The sequence below is a fragment of the Gasterosteus aculeatus genome, chromosome 7 (assembly GCF_964276395.1).
Source record: "Gasterosteus aculeatus chromosome 7, fGasAcu3.hap1.1, whole genome shotgun sequence".
Lineage (NCBI taxonomy): Eukaryota > Metazoa > Chordata > Actinopteri > Perciformes > Gasterosteidae > Gasterosteus > Gasterosteus aculeatus.
The window spans coordinates 18,933,905-18,953,453 of NC_135694.1; the positions used below are offsets into that span (position 1 = coordinate 18,933,905).

The 19,549-nt window shown below is 40.4% G+C and overlaps 3 protein-coding genes across 6 annotated transcripts; all 3 read left to right on the forward strand.

Annotated features, from left to right (window-relative positions):
- Positions 1–252: 252 nt before the first annotated feature.
- Positions 253–4,330, forward strand: zfpl1 (zinc finger protein-like 1). The gene is made up of 8 exons (XM_040182565.2): positions 253–664; positions 1,744–1,856; positions 1,953–2,064; positions 2,296–2,489; positions 2,637–2,715; positions 2,822–3,013; positions 3,175–3,298; positions 3,391–4,330. Exons 2-8 carry the CDS (start codon positions 1,755–1,757, stop codon positions 3,575–3,577), a joined length of 990 nt encoding a protein of 329 aa, XP_040038499.2. The 5' UTR covers positions 253–664; positions 1,744–1,754; the 3' UTR covers positions 3,578–4,330.
- Positions 4,331–6,716: 2,386 nt separating this feature from the next.
- LOC120822943 (uncharacterized) lies at positions 6,717–14,820 on the forward strand. 3 transcript variants are annotated; one of them, XM_078106217.1, is made up of 9 exons: positions 6,718–6,816; positions 7,444–7,472; positions 7,993–8,157; positions 8,365–11,650; positions 11,982–12,010; positions 12,263–12,424; positions 12,714–12,780; positions 12,972–13,076; positions 13,253–14,820. In XM_078106217.1, exons 3-9 carry the CDS (start codon positions 8,018–8,020, stop codon positions 14,024–14,026), a joined length of 4,563 nt encoding a protein of 1,520 aa, XP_077962343.1. In that variant the 5' UTR covers positions 6,718–6,816; positions 7,444–7,472; positions 7,993–8,017; the 3' UTR covers positions 14,027–14,820. The 3 variants fall into 3 exon arrangements, with proteins under 3 accessions (XP_077962341.1, XP_077962343.1, XP_077962342.1); XM_078106216.1 differs by having other exon boundaries at positions 6,728–6,816; positions 7,898–8,157; XM_078106215.1 differs by lacking the exon at positions 7,444–7,472 and having other exon boundaries at positions 6,717–6,816; positions 7,898–8,157.
- A 549-nt stretch (positions 14,821–15,369) lies between these two features.
- Positions 15,370–19,433, forward strand: rom1a (retinal outer segment membrane protein 1a). Of its 2 annotated transcripts, none has more exons than XM_040182936.2 (5): positions 15,370–15,653; positions 15,919–16,141; positions 17,628–18,058; positions 18,182–18,428; positions 18,817–19,433. In XM_040182936.2, the coding sequence occupies exons 2-5, from the start codon at positions 15,992–15,994 to the stop codon at positions 19,021–19,023; spliced, it is 1,035 nt and encodes a 344-aa protein (XP_040038870.1). In that variant the 5' UTR covers positions 15,370–15,653; positions 15,919–15,991; the 3' UTR covers positions 19,024–19,433. The 2 variants fall into 2 exon arrangements, with proteins under 2 accessions (XP_040038870.1, XP_040038871.1); XM_040182937.2 differs by having other exon boundaries at positions 15,527–15,653; positions 15,922–16,141.
- Positions 19,434–19,549: the final 116 nt, after the last annotated feature.

Genomic DNA, 19,549 nt, shown 5'->3' on the forward strand with positions numbered 1-19,549 from the left:
TGTAGAACCTGCAGAGAGACATATGTGGATAATGAATAATTCATTATAAGTCATAAATCTCCCTTACTGAAGATGATGGTAAACTGTCACATCATTTATCTTCGTTCATATAACTCACAGTGTCATTGTGTCAGTTTGGATTTTGTAAATCACCTGTGCATGTAAAATAAAGCAGGGCCTCCTTCAGTGCAGTATGATCGACACGTCCTTTCACATTGATTAATGACACTAGGCAACAACAGAAGAAGAGAAAAAACAAAATGGCGGTGTGCAAAATATAAACAAACGAATTTATATTTTGCATGAAACTGAACCGCATATCCCAAGTGAAATTGAGTTAAATGTTTTTATCGTACAGCAATCATACAGAGAATTAACTGTAATAAAACAACATTTAAAAAAAAAGGAATCTGGAGAAACATGAACTCCGGGTCAATAGGTGGAGTAAAGATGTTGGGTTCTTTAAGGAATCCACGAAGAAGAAACCGAAGCGGAAGAGACGTGGCACATAAACAGTGAGAGGAAGGAAGCAGCTAGCTGCTGTGAACTTTATTGATGACAGCTTCAGGAGACGCATTCCACCTGCATTTGACAACAAGGCTTAAATGACGGTCCTAGAACGATACCTGAAGCCAACGGGACTTGATTAAAGTCAGTGTATGAGGTAATATGACGTTATTTCTCATTTAACGTTACGTGGGAACTTCCTCAAGTCTTAACAGCTAGCCGGATTAGCTCGCCAACGTTTCCTCGCCTAACAACTTCCAGCTACGGTAGCAGCTACATGTTAGCTCAGATCAATGTTATTTGATTCTACTTCCTGGAGGTGTTCTCGCTGTATGACTTCTTTGTTGGTGCGGACAGATGTGTAACAGAACAACGGACTTTCGACTAAGTTTACTCACGCATGTGGGGCGTAATCATACATGACCAATACAGCTGATTATGAATCTGATGTCAGCTTTGCAACAGCCAGAATATTTGCGCTTTCACACGAACATGGGTGACGTGTGACGTTAGCATCCAATGTTACTACTCTGTGTCATTGCCTGCTAACGTTAGCTAATGAGAAACGTGTGTGTTATGTTTACCCTCCCTTGATAACTATAATATGGAAGATTTGACTGTCGATATTGCTCCTCAAATGCAACATTACTCAAGTTACAGCAATCTCTACAAAGGGAGCATTTAGGATCCATCCAATAATATTGACATGGCAACTTTCATAGCCTACTAACGTTATATCTAAATGACCAAATACAAGTAGGTACTGAGGATAAAAAGCTCAGCGTATTTGTAATTTTTTTTTGCACTATATTATTAGCTCCCCTTAGTTTTCAAAAAAACATCAGGATAATCAAACAGTCGTGTTTGTAACCTTTACATCACTGGTTTGGAAGTTACACATTGTGTAACCCGTTGGGGTTCATAGACTTCTCATGGTGTACATTTCAGGCATCACTCTGGGAAGAGATGAAGTCATGTTAATGATTGGCTCTTTTGTGTTTCTTCTAGTCTGCATTAATGACATTAGCCACATGATACATCACTTCAGTGAAATTTAAATACAATTACGTTTTAATATAATTAGCTTTTTCGAATAAAGAGTCTTATGCTTCTGGATTTAACTTGTACTAAACAGGACGGCGGACTGTTGATGAGAAGAAGGAGCCTCAGTTTGAGTTGCTTTTGTTGTTGCATTCATATTAAACCTGCATTTCTGTTTGTTTTGCCGCAACGCAGCGAATGTGGCTATGGGTCTCTGCAAGTGTCCGAAGAGAAAAGTGACCAATTTATTCTGCTTTGAGCATCGCGTAAATGTGTGCGAGCATTGCCTGGTCTCCAACCACAACAAGGTCAGTGAGTCAATGAGTATTCATTCATATCCATCTATGTTTGTATAAAAGATCACATCTCATTAAACTTCTGTATTTTCACTTGGTGCCCTACAGTGTATCGTCCAGTCATATTTGCAATGGCTCCAGGACAGCGATTACAACCCCAACTGTACTTTGTGTAATCATCCACTAAATGCTCAAGACACCGTGAGGCTGGTCTGCTATGGTAAGATTATCCTCCTGTTCAGTATGAACTCCATTGAGAATACATATATTCACTTGTGTTACGCAAATACACCAATTTTTAACTGAAATCAATGTACAGTAAACATATTTTTTGTTTTATCGTTTGCGTCTAGAGATGATAAGCAATGGATATTCATCTCATTTTGTCTTAAGAGAAATAGACAATGCAGCATTGTCGCTGTTACGTAAAGCTGTTTTCTTTCTTCCCCAGATGTGTTTCACTGGTCCTGTCTTAATAACTTGGCCTCTCGGCTGCCCCTCCATACGGCTCCAGCGGGATACCAGTGCCCCACCTGTCAGGGTCCAGTGTTTCCCCCTTCCAACCTTGCCAGCCCAATTGCCGATGTGCTGAAACAACACCTGTCATCTGTTAACTGGGCTAGAGCAGGTTTAGGGCTGCCGCTGGTAACAGACTATTGCTGTTGCATCATGATTTATAAACCATTAGATAGACCTCCAGAAAAACAATCACATTTTTATTATTCTTTTACATAAACTTTAAAGCATACGGATTTTGTAAGATGTTAATAAAATGTCATGTTGGACTGACAGATTGAAGAGCCCGTTGGGATCGTTGAGGAGACCACAGCTAATGATATCACTGATTACACTGACTGGTCAACGTTTGATGGTGAGTCTCAAAGTCCACTTTATTTAAATGCAAAACACTTTTAGCTGTTAATTACACAACATCATTCAAGTGGTTTAATCCAAAACTTTTTTCTTTCTTTCCACAGCTCAAGAAAAAAGTAACTGTTACCCCAACCAGTCTTCCGACGCCAGCCTCAACCCTCCACCACATCCCGTCCCATCTCAGGCACAGGAAGACCTCGGAGGTCCTCGTAAAAATGGGGACCCAAATATGCAAGAGCAGTCTATGGTCAACTTCCCTAATGACACTACACGTGACACAGTTACACTACACACAGGTAAATCAATGCAAGGCCCTCTTAATCTCACGCTTGCTGCTCTTTAAGTAATGCCCATCTTTACAAAGGGCCTTAAAGTGAAGAAATTATATTTAGCACATACCGAAGAATTAACCTTTTGTGTAGCCTGCCATCATAATACATTCTTTATTATTCTCCAGCATCGTCGCCCAGAAAGATCTACGACACGCGGGGCATCGATCACAGCTCTGTCACCCAGATTGACTTTGACGATGACAAGTACCGCCGACGGCCAGCGTTAAGTTGGTTTGCTCAAATTCTCAAGTTAGTATCACGATCTGCTATGCACTATGAACAAATTTCTATGCAAATGTTATTGTGTTCCCTAATTATTGTCATTTTCATTATCTTGTCAGAAATCGCACGGGTGGAAAGCGAACGTCTCTGTCCTGGAAGCAGCGGGTCTTCATGCTCCTCGTGGTGGGAGTCCTGGGATTCTTTACGTTGATAATCATCATGGCTAAACTCGGACGCGCCTCCGCTAGCTCCGACCCAAATTTAGATCCTCTTCTTAACCCTAACATTCGTGTGGGGAAAAACTGATGACCAGCATTGGTTCCGCCTTTACCTTCTGTGTTACACAATATAAGCCTGTGTCGAACAAGCTGAAATGGGACTTTCTAATACCTGGTTAGCACAGCAGAGGGAGCCGCTTACCAAACTTGAGTGGAAAACAGAACGAGACACTGTACCTTTTTTGTAATGGATGCAATCTCTGGCATCAGGCGTTAGCAACATGGCGCGGACCTTCAGACCATAAAGGCGTCTCACAACATTTACAAGTTTCCTCTGATCCAAGTAAAGCAACTCGCAAACGCAAAGGGGGACCAATGGCAGGTGCACGTAAAAGCTGTTTATTGTTCTGAAGAGGGGTAGTATTTATGTTCACAAATCTAACTCCAAGTCGTACGTGATCTTTGTTAGTTGATTTTTTTTTTTATCTCAGTGCAGTAGAAACTCCATAAACCCTTCGGATGTGGAAAGAACACGGTTAGCTGAAAGACAAGTCAACATGTATGTGATCCGCTGCATAAACGTTGAGTAACGTTGACCTGTTTGTAAACTGACTCCTCTCGCAGATTTGCTTTGAGCGGCTGTAGAGTTTTCTCCTTTAGAGATGATGTGGCCGTCACGACTTGAATCAAATATGCCCCACGGAAAATGAACACATAAATATTTATGGGTGTCTGCATTACTTCTGAAATTGAGTGCATTGCTTTTAGATTTGCGATACATACTGTATGTACATTTTCCTGATGTTTATTTGACTGTCTATTAAATGGTAATACCACAGAATGTCAGTATTCAATTGTTTTTTCCATGTCCATTAAAGTGACCATTAGCTCCCGCTGTGCATTGGAAGAATTAAGTGAAAAATATCTGACTTGTCAGTTGCATTTTCAAGACAATGAATATTAAGTGGTAAAATGCATTATTAGCTCGGCAGGGGGGGGATTTACGGGATTATAGCAACAAAAGGGCTGAAGTTCACACAGACGTAGTTAAAAAACAAGATCATAACAGTTATAGATAACAGGAAATTAAATGGAAACGTTACAAAATACACAGAAATTATATATACCGAAAGAATTGATGGCAGTTTGTTACCGTGTGTAAAAAGCTTAAAACATAAAACAAAACTTGCTGCAGTTAACTTATTATTTTACTGTTTTCTCAAATCAGTCTTTGTCAACATTTACTTTTTTTGGCATTGGCCTCTGAAATCAAATTCTGTAAAAAAAATAATAAATTAACACAATAAAACAAAAACTTAGATAATATTGAATCACTTGCTGTTATTTAAAAATAACCCAGTCCCTACTTATCTCCCCTCCTCCTCCTCGTTGATGCAGCTAATCAGAAAAAAAGTAGTATTTCTACTCTGTGGTATTGCAACTTTTACTTGGGTGAAAGTTTAAACGTATTAGTAGCAGTAGTAGTGGTACGTGATTGTGCCAAAAAGCTCACTTCTAGAGTGAGCTAAACTAGCAAACTGAAATTGAACTTAAGTTTTAAAAATATTAGCTATACAGTTATTGCGAGACAGTCGCAAATGCTACAGAAATAATAATACAATAATACATCGGGTGAGAGGGACCAGCGTTAGGTCTGTGGCCTCCGCAAGTCCCACACACTTTGCTCTACGCTACAGTAAAACAAATAATGTTCATTCACTATTCCATCTTGTACTGTCACAATATTGAAAGTTGAATAATTTTTCTTCATAAACCTTGATCTGATGTGAAATCTTGTCATCCCAACAGTTGGCCATAGATTGCAACTGTGAGACGGTATTGTTCAACCTGAAAGAGTTCATAGCAAGGACGAGTACAGAGGTCAAACAGTATTTCCTACTCATAGGTATTATTACCTATGAGTATTATTTTTTCTGAAAGTATAGCAACAATGAGCATTTGACAAAAAATGTTTCACAGTGAGGGCGCTGCAATCATTACTGGACATCCTGTTTAATGCAACATTGTCACACGCTGTCCTTGGGAATCCTCGTCACAACCCCCTCCCAATACGTCACGTGATTACGTGTGAATGCCGGTTGCCTCATGTAACTTTCCATTTCGTTGGCCAACCAGTCAGAGCAGTGTGGGTTTTTTCATTGATTCTCTGTGAATCTGTTTCATTTCACATTAATGGAGGGAAACCTGCCAGCGGCAACGACCACACGCTCTACAAGATGACATCAAGGATGACAGATCTTGCACTCGTACACGCCACAAAGCTGTGGTTAGTCATGTCTGATATATTTCTTGACATTATAACATTATAAATGTGTATATATATATATATGTGATATAACGTCATATGCCGTGTAATGTGTAAATGCGATTGTCACTCTATTGGAGTTCAATGTCTTTGTCAGCTGTGAGTTATTAGATTGCCCATTGCTCTGACATAATAGGGACATCCGGATCAATAACCTGACACTGTAGTTACGTGCATCCTGTGGGCAGCACAGAGTTCCTCGCCTCTGTTCACATGACGACAATCAGAAGTGGGACAGAATATCTGTTACCTTAAAGTTTTTTGGTTCTTAGCTTGTTATAATCAAGAGTATAACTGATGGGTTTCTAGTATACTAGTATACTAGACTACCGGAACTCCCCTGTACATACCACTCGTAGTATGCTATTATTAAAAAGAACACACATCAGAAGTTATCCATGAAGCCTCATTTTTGGTGGTAAGAAAAGACCAATGCGTTGTAATGCATTTAACACATTCTACTGCATCAAAAGAGAGGATTTCTATTATCAATTAGAACACCCCTTGTTGTAACCCATGTACAGGCTGAGAAATTATTGAGGAAGACCAGCCTAAATTTTAAGGAAATCTAAAACAAAAAAACACAGTAAACTAGATTTAATTGAAAATTTAGGATCACTCATGTGGCTGCCAATGTCCAAAAACCCATTAAAAATGTTGTTTTGTACAGTAATATTTCTATTTATAGTTTATGCAAATGTATATTGTGTGTTGATCATCTGATTATTGAATTTTAAGTGATATTAATATGTTCATAGTTCAATATCTTACTAGCATGAGTCGTCATATACAAAAAAATAAACTTCATTGATACATTTCAAAGTAGCAACGGGAAACATCCGCCCCCTCTGTCATTGGAGGGCACAGCACTATATATTGATGAGTTCGTCCTAGTGGTCTTCACATGTGGCTACCAGTTCAATTAGGCGGATCATCACAGATTTCAGTTGTGTTTCAATGAAGACCATTGCCTGTCATTTTCCCGAGGCTTCTTTGAAAACGTGAGTACAGACATTGGCCTCATGATGAAATATATGAGTTATAAGATTTATCTTGCATTAAAAACTGATAACTTCTTTTGGGATAACATGTTTCACAGCACTGTTCGTGAGCTGATTTTTAAACAAAAGTATGCATGTGATTTATTTGCACCTCATGTAACCTCGTTGCCTTAATTAACATTTAGCAGAAAATATATACGAAGATTTTGGTAACACTTTCTAAGACAACCACAGTGAATTACGAGGGCATTCGTACTGACTTATAATGCATTTCTAATTCGTCATGTGGCACACAAAAACATCATAGTTGTGACTATGTGTTGAGCGTGAAGTGAAGTAAATATTGATGATGTCTAATAATGCATTCTTTATTCATTCTTTCAAAAGGTTTTATTATGATTTGCATGAACAATCAACAGTGGGTGTTATACAACCTTCATGATTTTTTCAAATTGATTATAGAATTTCTCACTTTTGATGCAGTAGACAGTGTTAAATGCATTGAAACGCAAATTCTCTTTTCTTACCACCAAAAATGAGGTTTTGTGATAAATCATGCGTTATCACCGATGCATCCTTATGTGCTGAACTTACTGGATAATTTCTGTGTGTTCTTTTTAATTATAGCATACTATGAGTGCTTGCTAATTGTGCAGGTATGTATAGGGGAGTTCAGGTAGTTGTAGTGTATTAGAAACCCATCAGTCGACCTCTTGTTTATAAAAAGTCAAGATTATCCATAAGACATTTGCACATATAATTGATTGTAAGTTGCCTCTATACTGGCATTCATAGTGCAGAGAGCGTCATATGTGTTTGGGAGAGTAGATATGAAACCTTATGAATACACTATAATTAAATAATTAATTAAATCTAAAAACTGACCAGCTATCCAGTTACTACTGTAGTAAACCGGTATAGTTTTTTTTGTAATTATTGATAACCTGTTATGTTATCACCTGGTTTTTTATAATTTGCAGCAATAATAGTATGAATAAAAATGTATTGCCATGTTTTTATTTCTGTAACCAAACAGGAAAATAGTTTTGACTGCTTACTGAATTATTTCCCATTTCCGTAGGGATCAATATTGTGCGAGCTGCCGCGGACGATTCTCTGCTGCATCGGCAGTTGATAGAAATATTTCTTACCTTTACATCCTCTTCCTCACACCAGAGGCATCAAAGGCCACAAGACCGAAATGAGCGACCATCAAGAAAAAGACTGCAAACACATAAAGACCGCTAACTCAAAATCTCAGCAAATTAAGCAACATTCACTGAATCAAGGCCCTCATCATCGTCAAAAGTTACATCATTCAGATGAAAATGCTAGCTATGAGTAAGTTTGGAAATGTTTTCCACAGTTGATGATATGATTTTCAAAACTTTCTTTCTTTTTTAAATTTTCGTTTGTTTTTACCTAGAAGAATTACAATACCAGAGATATATTTGCTTCTTATTATATTGCATTTTTGCCACTGTTATCATTTTCTTTAGCAACTGTATTGGTATCCAGGGTGTCTTTAACACTTGTGTTTTCTCTCAGCACCCATCTAGTGTTGGAAGGCATTTTTAGTGATCATCAACCCGACCATCAACGGCAGCGGGATGATGACAAAACTCATCATCCTCACCACAACCATCACGAGCAAAACCATCGGCATGCTTCTCTTTCAGAAAGTCTCCTGAGTTTCTCAACTGTTTCCTCTTCATCCTCCTTCTCTTCTTCTTCTTCTTCTTCTTCCTCATCTTCTTCTTCTTCTTCTTCTTCTTCTTCTTCTCCATCAACACCTTCCTCTTCTTCCTCCTTTTCTACTTCTTCTTCGTCAACACCCTCCTCCAATTCTTCTTCTTTGTCCTCCTCCTCTTCAACATCTTCCTCGTCCTCAAGCCTGTCTTCTGACACCAGCAACAAGTGTTCAGAAAGGCATCCAAGTGAGAAGCCCCAGCATTCACAGTCTTGTACAGACATTTCCAGGAAGCACAACTACTTTGCAAATGAAGACAACGACACAGCCCCTCTGATAGATAAAAGAGGTCATCAAAACAGGCACAGTGGCAAACAGGAGAAAGGCAAGTCTTCTCACAATGGCCCCACTCATGGCACCTTGAAGAACAGACAGAGAACCAAAAGAGGCTCAGGAAATTATGGATGTTTCCGCAAAGCCAAATCAATGGAGGCTCTCGCTCGACCCAAAGAAAGGGAATGGCATGGAAACGAAGATGGAATTGAACTAGAGAGGGGAAAAGGTGAAGCTAAGAAGAATTTAACTAAGGAAAAAATGAAGTTCTCTGCGTTCCTCAATGAGATCACTCGGCAGGTTCTCAGCCCAATGAGACTGACCACTCTTGGGGTTACAAATGCTCATGGATTCCGGAGTACAGGGAGGGTCTCTGTTAGATCTACTAAAGGAGTAGAAAGCACAGAGAAACACACACAGCAGAGAAGTCGGCATGCCAGTGCAGAGTCAGTTACGTCCAGCGAGCATTCCCATACCAGCAAACACTCAGGTCATTGTCCCTCTAAATCGCTCCGACACCATCACCGTTCTCCGGACTCACCCCATCGCATAGACCACAGTCCAGGAAGCTGCATTGATGTTAGCTCTTTAAAAAGAAATCACTCATGGTCTCAAAATCCCCAGCGCCACTCCCATTCACCGTCCTATGGGCACAACCACCACCATCACCGGAGAGACCATCACACTTCCAGTCATCATTATCACCATGGCGACTGCCACAGCCCTTCTGATCAACATCACCACGGACATCGCCACAGTCCTGTCTATCCCCATAAGGATAATTTCAGCCCAACTTACCATTATGATGACCATCATCACAAAAGCCATGACAACACATCCCACCGCCGTCCCTCTGGAGACCATCATTGTGGAGACCACTCGAGCCCAAATAACCAACCCGGAGAGCATCACAGTGCAAAAATATATCCGCAACATGGCAACCACAATAAATCTTCTTTTCACCATCAGCATGGAGACCACCAAAGCCGTAGTCAAATCTATCAACATGGCAACCACCACCTCACAACGGAACATCGTAAAGGTCACCACACGCCAACACATCACCATGGAGACCATCACAGTTCAGCTCACCGCCGCCACAGCAACAAACCAAACATTGAAGGCCCTATAACACCACGTCACTATGGGGATCACCACGGCTCAACAATTCCTCATAACCATGGAGTCCACCAGCGTGGAGCTCACTTACATCACCATAGAGTACACCCCAGTGAAGCTCACCCGCATCACCATGGGGACCACCACAGTAAATCTTGTAGGCATCCCCATGGAGAACAGAGTCCAGATCATAAGCGTCACCATGGAGACCACCACAGTCGACACGATCAGCATCACCAGCGAGATCGAGACACTTCAGACCTTCGAGTTACCCATGGAGACCACCACAGCAAAGCTCATCAGCATCACCATGTAAACCACCAAAGTAAATCGAATAGGCATCTGCAGGAAGACCACCATAGTCCAGACCATAAGCACCATCACAGAGAAAAGCACAGTGAAGCTCTTCAGTATCACCACGGAGACCACCACAGTGTAGACCATAAGCATCACCATGGAGAAAAGCCCAATTCGGGGCTTGAGCATCACCGTGGAGAAAAGCACAGTGAAGCTCATCAGCATCACCATGGAGACCACCACAGTAAAGTTCATCAGCATCACCATGGCAACCACCACAGTCCAGACCATCAGCATCACCATGGAGACAAGCACAGTCCAGGCCATCAGCATCTCCATGGAGACAAGCAAAGTGAAGCTCAACAGCATCACCATACAGACCACCGCAGTCCAGACCATCAGCATCACCATGGAGACAAGCACAGTCCAGGCCATCAGCATCTCCATGGAGACAAGCAAAGTGAAGCTCAACAGCATCACCATGCAGACCACCACAGTCCAGACCATCAGCATCACCATGGAGACAAGCACAGTCCAGGCCATCAGCATCTCCATGGAGACAAGCAAAGTGAAGCTCAACAGCATCACCATACAGACCACCGCAGTCCAGACCATCAGCATCACCATGGAGACAAGCACAGTCCAGGCCATCAGCATCTCCATGGAGACAAGCAAAGTGAAGCTCAACAGCATCACCATGCAGACCACCACAGTCCAGACCATCAGCATCACCATGGAGACAAGCACAGTCCAGGCCATCAGCATCTCCATGGAGACAAGCAACGTGAAGCTCAACAGCATCACCATGCAGACCACCACAGTCCAGACCATCAGCATCACCATGGAGACAAGCACAGTCCACAGCATCAGCGTCTCCATGGAGACAAGGAAAGTGAAGTTCATCAGCATCACCATGAAGCCCACCACAGTCCAGACCATCTGCTTCACCACGGAGACAAGCAAAGTGAAGGTCATCAGCATCATCATGGAGACCACCACAGTAAAGCTCATCAGCATCACCATGGCAACCACCACAGTCCTGACCATCAACCTCAACTTGCAGACCATCAGCATCACCATCGCGACCACCATAGTGAAGCCCATCAGCATCACCACGGAGCCCACAATAATCCAGGTCATCAGCATCACCATGGAGATCACCATAGCAAAAATCATCATCTGGAACATCAACCTGAATCCCATATTGACCAGCCCCACTCTAAAAATAATGATCTTGACCTTGACCACAACCGTCAGTTAGCCCCCTTCAGCTTTTCCCCTTCACAGAGGCAGCTGGAATGTCTTTCAAGGAAGGCGGGGTCAGCAAGCAACACTAGCAGCCCTTCCAGTCATGACGAGGAGCAGACAAGCTTCACTGGCTCATCATTACATAAAGTATGACATTTCTCTTTAAGTTAGGCCACAGTAATTATTGGCAAGTCAATAGTTGCCCTTGTAGTACATTGTTTGATTAACTGGTTATGTAAGAATGCTCCATTCATTTGTATGTCTATTGATTTGCCCCACGGTGTGCATGTCCCAATGGATTAGTTATTATAGAACAATAGATTGGTTATCATACCCAAACTAATGGTAATCAAATTGACACTCAACAGTGAGGTTCTTTATTCCCCTTTCAATTTTCATTAATTTGCTTTATTCTTTGGCCATTATTCAAATAATTTCAGATTTAGTCATTGAAGTAATCTTGTTTTCTTTCATACAGGAAAAGGAACCCGAACTTGGTAGAATCAAGTAGGTCTAATTCAACTAATTCATCTAATTCAACTAATTCATCTTGGGTTTGTTAACTTGCAGTCCATGTGACAACTGTTATTTTGTTACACACATATTATTCTTCATTTAAATGTCACAGAAAATAATCGCTTAATTTTTAAAATGTGAGTTATGAGAGCGACCAAAATGTTTCATCAAGAATTATTAAATTAATTCCTCTAATGTGCACTTTCTCACTCATTTCAATTTCTCTGTTTCTATACTTGGTAGGGACCTTCAGGGGCAGAATGAAGGACTGCATCACAGTTTGCTGAAGACAGCAGTGAGAATGGAGTGTTTAGGAGAAGAGTTCATGAGCAGCCAAAAGCTTTTGGAGGCAGAACTTCAGTGGACACGTGTTGAGCTTGGCAACCTCACAGAGAGGTTTAAGAGGTAACAAATGCACAGACAACACTTTTTTCCTTTCACTAAACACAATTAAACACAGATAATTTAAGTCATCTTTAAATGTCCTTTGGAGAGACATGTCAATTCCCGCAGATCTCAGTAATAGAGAGCTGAACGAGCAATCAATCAAATCAATTTGTCACTGCTATCCGTCTCAAGGTTCAGACCTAAAAGTATAGCTGCAATGAACGCAGAATTACTCCACCTCATAGAATGTTTATGTATACTGCAATTCATTGTAACTTCTCTCTCTTTGTGTTTATATAAATTTCAGACTACATGACAACTGCTCCTCCACACAACAGACAAATAACCTCCTAGAGCAAAAGCTTCATTCAGTGGTGAGAATTAAAGCATCTCTGTGTGTCTTGAGTGTGAGACAGAAGCATCAAAAACATGAAAATGATTATAAAAACTGGTTTCACCGAGCAGTGAAGAGTTATGAAAACTGGCAGGTGTAATTCTGATGTAAATTTCGCACTTACTGAAGGTTTGCTTATGACAATTGTGCTTCCTGTACTTTCTGTTTCAGGCTCAGAGTATGGAAGGAGAACGTGAGAGGTTGAACCAGCGTATTTCAGCACTAACAGAGAAGCTTGCAGATGCTAAATTTGCCAACAGTGTGGAACCATTTAGTGTAAGATATTTACTTCCCTCTTAAAGTATAGACAACATTCTGTGGCTTCAAAAATGTATCCAGAGGCAGGGGTGGAATACCAATACCAAAACAGACTGATTTAAACAGTGCATATTTTATGCCTTTGCGTCATTTATTCAAAAAACTGACTGGTTTCCAACCTCTACTTACTGTAGGTTACACCAGAGCTCCACAAAAGTGACCTCCATTTTCAGTCCGATGTTGCTGTCGATCACATGGTTCACCCCATCACTCCCCCTCCGGTGCAGTTCATGGACGGCCATAATAACTACGAAAAGGAGCCATCCCTCGGGCCAGTTCTGGAGGAGGAGGAATCGGACTGGTCAGAGAGGGGCGATGAGACCCCACGATTTACACTGACAGGATCAAACAGAGGTGAAGTATGGAGCCAGCGGGGAGCAGACGTGGACAAAGATAGCGAGTCAGGGGGTGAGGAAATTGTCAGACGACACTCTCAATGCCCAATGCAGGTACCGCACTTCCAGTTCACCATTCACAACAAGGACCTGTCTGATGGCATGACAGGCGAGGGCACATACAGGTTCACCACAAGCCCGAACATCGGCTCTGCCATCCTGATCCGTTCAGCGAGCCTGGAGGAAATCCCCCTGGCTCGCCACCACACGCAGAAGGAGCTACGAGACACGGAGGCCATGATGGACCTCCACCAGCAAGGGCACGAAGTTATCAAGGATTTAGATAATGAGATCATTCATCACTGGAGATCAAGCAACGACCGGCCAATAGAAAGCAGGAAATCAGAGACGGATAGCAGCCTGGCCACCCTGGAGTCGGCCGAGCGAATGCTCAGTCAATTCATATGTGGATCGCCACCCGCTGAAGGTCAAGGGCACGGCAGGGCCGGGGTTCACGGCAGGGCTGGAGGTATTCCAGATGACGTGTTGAAAGGGGAGCGAACACAGCTGTGACCCACATATGAGTGCAACGTTCACTGGGTGTTAAATATAATTGACTTTAATCGTTATTTATCCTAAAAAGTTAAATGAAGCTCTTGTGGCTTGGAGGTTTGGCCCCTCTAATTAACATTTAGTTTTAGAAGACTTAACCGGGGAGTCAAAACTGCAATAAGTCTTCTGAGACACAAACACATATTTGTAGTTTTAAACAAGCCTGTAAAACACAAGATAAATATATTAGTAGTTGTCAAGTGGAATTGAAGGGCAGTGAAGGACATAATGAAACTATATTTTTCTCTACAATGAAACATCCTCTACAGCTGAAATATAGTTGATTTAAAATGTAAATGATTATTTCTGGTCTATGTTAACAGATACAGCCATTTACTTACGTGTTCTAACATTTTATTCTTTTAGCTTTATTGTAGATAACATTATATATTCATTTATAGTTTATTCATGTTATAGGATCCATGCATTGTTTTAAACAGTGTTTAATGCTATATGCAAAAAGTGTCAAGCACAATCCAATCCATCTCAAAATATTAGAGAATAAAAGTTTTCATTGTTTTCTTGCTTATGAATTTCACTGTTGTAAAATGTAGTCTTAGCCTGTACTGTATAAAATATGGTGTAATTCTAAATACATATACGAAATTGATTTAAATATCGTTGCATATTAAAACTATTGTCCTATATTCAGTCTAATTAACCTGCTCCCAATTAAACACATTCCATGAGCTTGTGTAAATATCCTCCATATATTGCCGTTGTCCATGCTACATTAAATAAACCGGATGAAACCAAAATAACTGCCTACATTTGTTTTACTTCTGATTAGCCTTCCTTAAAAACATTTTTTTAAATGAGTTGTGTAGGAAAGATTTGGAGAAGTTGAGCATAAGAAAGATACGGTTCTCTTAAATCAGGTGCATATGGCCTGTCAATGAAAAAGGTTTTTAATGACAGGCAGAACTTACAAAGACTGTACCAGATCTCTCCTGAAAGGATGCCATTGAGATTGTAGTTGTTGTAGTTGCGTATAGTAAATGCATACTTTATCAGTAAATGCATAATTTAACAGTAAATGCATGCTTTAAGTGTAAATGCATACTTTAATTCCAAATGCATACTTTAACAGTAAACCTGAACCAATGTCAAGGTGGCAAAAAGAGCCTCATCATGCTGTCTAGACTGTGACTGAAACATCCTTGAATTCTACAGAACCTAAATCAGAAATGAAGAACATAAAAATATGATATAATAGTAAAATATAAATTTGAATTTATTGAACTAAATAGATATAATATATCGTCATTTCCATGTCAAATCAACTTTAGTTTATATTTTCATTCAATGACAACTGTTTGACAGACACTGGCTTATGATATCACCGTGTCAGGTTCAATTTGTTTTGTTATCCATGTCCCTTCGTATGAGTGATGGATGCTGAGCAGACAATGGCCTGGATTCACGGACCACTTTAATAGGATAGGTACGCATTAGTGTTAAGACGCTCGCAGCATCCAGGTTGGCCAAACCCAGTGTGCCAAATCCACTGTGTGGCACACTGGATGGTACATAGTTGTCGGTGGAGATAACTGGACATTTTACTGGACTTTTTGGGGAGGCAAATAAGGTGAATTTGGATGCTCTACCATCTGTTTGAATGGGCATGCACAATTTATGAAGCTGTCAAACTTTATTCTCCAAGGATTTTGCACAAACCGCCACTGATTTTGTAATCCTTGGGTCAAAGTTTGATCTCCAAAAAAATTAATCAGTATATTTTTAATTGTGCTCGCTCAGTATCTAGAAATTTGTTTTTCAAATTTAGTGTTGAATATCAGTTTTGTCATCATCATCTCTGAGTCCTGCCTCTGACCTCTCTTTCCTCCTGGCAGAAGAAACCCTTGTGACTTCGTTGCTCTCCTTCCCCTGTTCCCGCGCTAAGACTCGGATTCCCTCGCTGCAACCATGGTGGTCATGAAGATGAAGTTCCCCTTTGAGAAAAGGGTGAAGCTAGCCCAAGGACTGTGGCTGCTCTCCTGGTGTGCCACAGTTGCTGGTGCTATCACCTTCAGCCTGGGCTGCATCCTCAAGACAGAGCTCCGCAGGAGGGCAGAGGTATTCAAATTTTACTGAAGCTTGGTTAATTTCATTTTATAGCCTATTGGTTTATGAATATGTCTTTAACACATTGCAACAATCAGTAGTGTAGTAACTTAAAGTGAGTGACATCATTTTCCTCAGTGTAACTATAAAGGAGTAGACCAACCGTGTGCCTATTGGGAGGAAAACCAACATAGTAACAAATGACACATACACCTCTAAACTCTGTAAAGTTTTCCAATAAAAGTTACATTTGCGAACAGCGTTTTTGGACGTTGCTGTAATCTTTTTTGGAGAAAACATGTCTAGATCAAGAACATTGATTAAATCTGATACGATGAAAGATTTGTCCTTGTTAGAGACATATAAGAGGTTAACGCACCAGTGACTCACTTTGGATCCTGACTCATCCTTTAATAAACCATGATCTGACAGTCTTAACCACCTTAATCCAGTTGAAGGCCGCCATCACAACCTTGTATCAACCTTATTTTAATTTAGTGTATTTCAAATGTGAGTAGTTTTGCCTAATTCATTAATTTGCAGCATTAAAAACTGCGATGCATTTTAAACTTTGTTATTCACGCCCTCTCAGGTGTTTTTTTAAATCAACTATGAAAATACAATATTTATTTTCAATTCAATTAATTTTTTTATAGCCCAAAATCACAAATTAAAAATTTGCCTTTTTACACAAAACCCTCACATTGGAACGGGAAAAACGTAATGAACCTTTTTTTTTGGTATTGCTGTGAAAAATGTAAGTGTGAGTATTATACACTGTATTATTATTATACGTATTATTATTAACAGTTAAAAAAAAAAGAGATATAAGATAAAATACTAAAAACAAACTATTATTTTACTAATATAAAATTCTACGAGGCCCACAGAAATGTTCTTATAACATGTCATGTCATATTGTATATTGCTCTGAAGTTTAGAAGTTTAGTTGGAGAATAATATATAATATGCATATTTAACCTTTCTAGATTAACGAGGGACAGATAAAAACTGATTTCAAATCTTTTGGTCTATGTACTTGCAATTGTTTATGTTTTTAACGGTATATTAACAATCCTGCCAGCAGAATTTAGACCATGCAAGAGAACAACTGTGTGTGCATTTAAGCAACACAGCTGAGCTCCAATGGCTTGAAGTGAGCAACTAATTGCTCATTAAACTCTGTTCAAACTGTGACTGACTGTTATGCTGCTAATAAAAATCCTTACACATAGATTTCGGAGATCTCCGGAGGTATATATTATAGATAAAGGTTGAAGTCTCTTGAGCTTTTTCTGATTGATGTGCAACATGTATTTTCAGGTGGGTTTTCTGGTAATTTGTGGCGAATTTGACTTTGACACTACTTTTGTTTATATGCAGCGTATTTTCTCACGATTGTTGAAATGTTATCCGTCATTATAACAAAATCTATGTTCACTTATAGTAAACAAAAACAATTTGTATTGAATGTTATTATTATGGGACTCACTTGCAGGTAATGGATAACTCAGATATACATCTTGTGCCCAACACCCTCGTGATTGTTGGTCTGGCGTCCTTGGGCATCAACTACTTTGCCACGAGGGTCTGCCAGGATGCTCTGGATGCAGGGCGGTTTCCTCGCTGGAAGACCATGCTGAAGCCCTATTTCGCTGTTTCTTGCTTCTTCACTGTCCTCATGCTGCTAGCCGTCATCATGAGCTATGCCATGAAGGGCAGCCTGGAGTCATCCCTTAAGGTTGGCCTGAAGAACGGCGTCCGCTTCTACAAGGACACAGACACCCCGGGACGCTGCTTCCTAAAACAGAACATTGACCGGCTGCAGATGGAGTTTCAGTGCTGTGGAAACACTGATTTCAGGGACTGGTTTGAGGTCCAGTGGATCAGCAACCGCTACCTTGATTTCAGCTCCAAGGAAGTGAAAGAGTGAGTTGTGCACAGTTATTACCAACTCCCATCCTGAGGATATGTATGGAAAAACAAAGACCTCTGATAGTTGTAAAGTACCTGCAATGTGAAAACCACATCATGTATCTTTTGTTTTCTTAGCCGCGTCAAGAGCAACGTGGATGGCCGATACTTGTTAGATGGAGTCCCGTTCAGTTGCTGCAACCCCAGCTCTCCACGGCCATGCCTCCAGTACCAGCTAACCAACAACTCGGCTCACTATAACTATGACTACCAAACCGAGGAGCTCAATATCTACCTCCGAGGCTGCAGGGAGGCTCTGGTCAACTACTACATGGGCCTGATGAACACCATCGGGGCTGGAGTAATGTCAGTCTTCCTCTTACAGGTACACTTTGGGAAGAATCAATGTGTTTTTACCATAATGTCAGGCGCAGAGGGATAACATTGGCTTTTTTGGGGACTGCTAATTCGTTCTAAAATCTAATATTGTTTCATGTCTTCACAAGCTCGGTGGGACAATGGGCTGCAACAACCCACAATTATGCAAATACAGCACACGCAGGATAAAAATGCCATTAAATCATGAGAATCCAGACTTGATATAGAAATGATCACAAATTAATTTGTCGTTCTCTTTTGGTGCTGATGGGAAAAATGTATTTCCGCCTGCTTTTGGTCGTGTATTTAGATCCTTGATAATTGCTCTCGTATGGAATCTGCTTCTACATCTAAACCCCCCACACCCACATTCTCTCCACCTGTCTCCCTGCCAGGGCTCTGTGCTGGTGAGCCTGCGGTTACTACAGACTGCCATGGAGGCAGTGGCCGGTAATGAGAATACAGAGATTGAGACAGAAGGGTACTTGTTGGAGAAATCGGTGAAAGAAACCGTCATGGAGTACATCGAACCAGTGATGAAGTTCTTCCTGCTCACAAACCAGGTGGAGGAGGGCAATCCTGAAAACCCAGCTTCCGCTTAAATTTCAAATGATGGACACAGATGTAAATAATTTTTACACAGAGATAATTCATTATTTTAATTTAAAAAGCAAAATATTAATGACAAATATCAGCAATTTCAAAGATCTAATGATAGTGTTTTTTATTGTCCAATCACCATCACAGGTGAAGGTGAATTTTTTCCTATATTACTGTTCTTTCCTGTTCACATTCCATATGAGGAATTGATAACCCGCAGGACTTATTGTAAGCCTATGGTTTTTCAGTTAATTGTCAATAAGATCTTCATTCAAAATAAATTACTTCCCAGTTTTATTTTTATGTTATATAAGGTCAGGTAGACATGAGGCACTATGCTCTGCTGCACAACAAGACTAATGGACATAATATAACAATGTATTATTAAAGTTTGATGTTATTGAATACCTTATTGAGTGGATTCACTTACTTCTTTTTTCTAAAAGCATGCATACCTTCTTAAAATGTCAGATGTCACCATCAATAATAGGTTCTCCACTTTTAAAGTGTGTCCCTGCCTGTCTTCTC

What these genes read in the sequence shown, in the direction of transcription:
- LOC120822943 (XM_078106215.1), top strand. Translation starts at nt 8,018, where the DNA reads ATGAGCGACCATCAAGAAAAAGACTGCAAACACATAAAGACCGCTAAC. An exon ending in GATGAAAATGCTAGCTATGA is followed by an intron (nt 8,158 to 8,364) that starts GTAAGTTTGGAA and finishes GTTTTCTCTCAG; the next exon opens with CACCCATCTAGTGTTGGAAG. An exon ending in CTCACAGAGAGGTTTAAGAG is followed by an intron (nt 12,425 to 12,713) that starts GTAACAAATGCA and finishes TATAAATTTCAG; the next exon opens with ACTACATGACAACTGCTCCT.
- zfpl1 (XM_040182565.2), top strand. Translation starts at nt 1,755, where the DNA reads ATGGGTCTCTGCAAGTGTCCGAAGAGAAAAGTGACCAATTTATTCTGC. An exon ending in CGTGAGGCTGGTCTGCTATG is followed by an intron (nt 2,065 to 2,295) that starts GTAAGATTATCC and finishes TTTCTTCCCCAG; the next exon opens with ATGTGTTTCACTGGTCCTGT. An exon ending in CAGGTTTAGGGCTGCCGCTG is followed by an intron (nt 2,490 to 2,636) that starts GTAACAGACTAT and finishes TTGGACTGACAG; the next exon opens with ATTGAAGAGCCCGTTGGGAT.
- rom1a (XM_040182936.2), top strand. Translation starts at nt 15,992, where the DNA reads ATGGTGGTCATGAAGATGAAGTTCCCCTTTGAGAAAAGGGTGAAGCTA. An exon ending in AGCTCCGCAGGAGGGCAGAG is followed by an intron (nt 16,142 to 17,627) that starts GTATTCAAATTT and finishes ACTCACTTGCAG; the next exon opens with GTAATGGATAACTCAGATAT. An exon ending in TGTCAGTCTTCCTCTTACAG is followed by an intron (nt 18,429 to 18,816) that starts GTACACTTTGGG and finishes TCTCCCTGCCAG; the next exon opens with GGCTCTGTGCTGGTGAGCCT.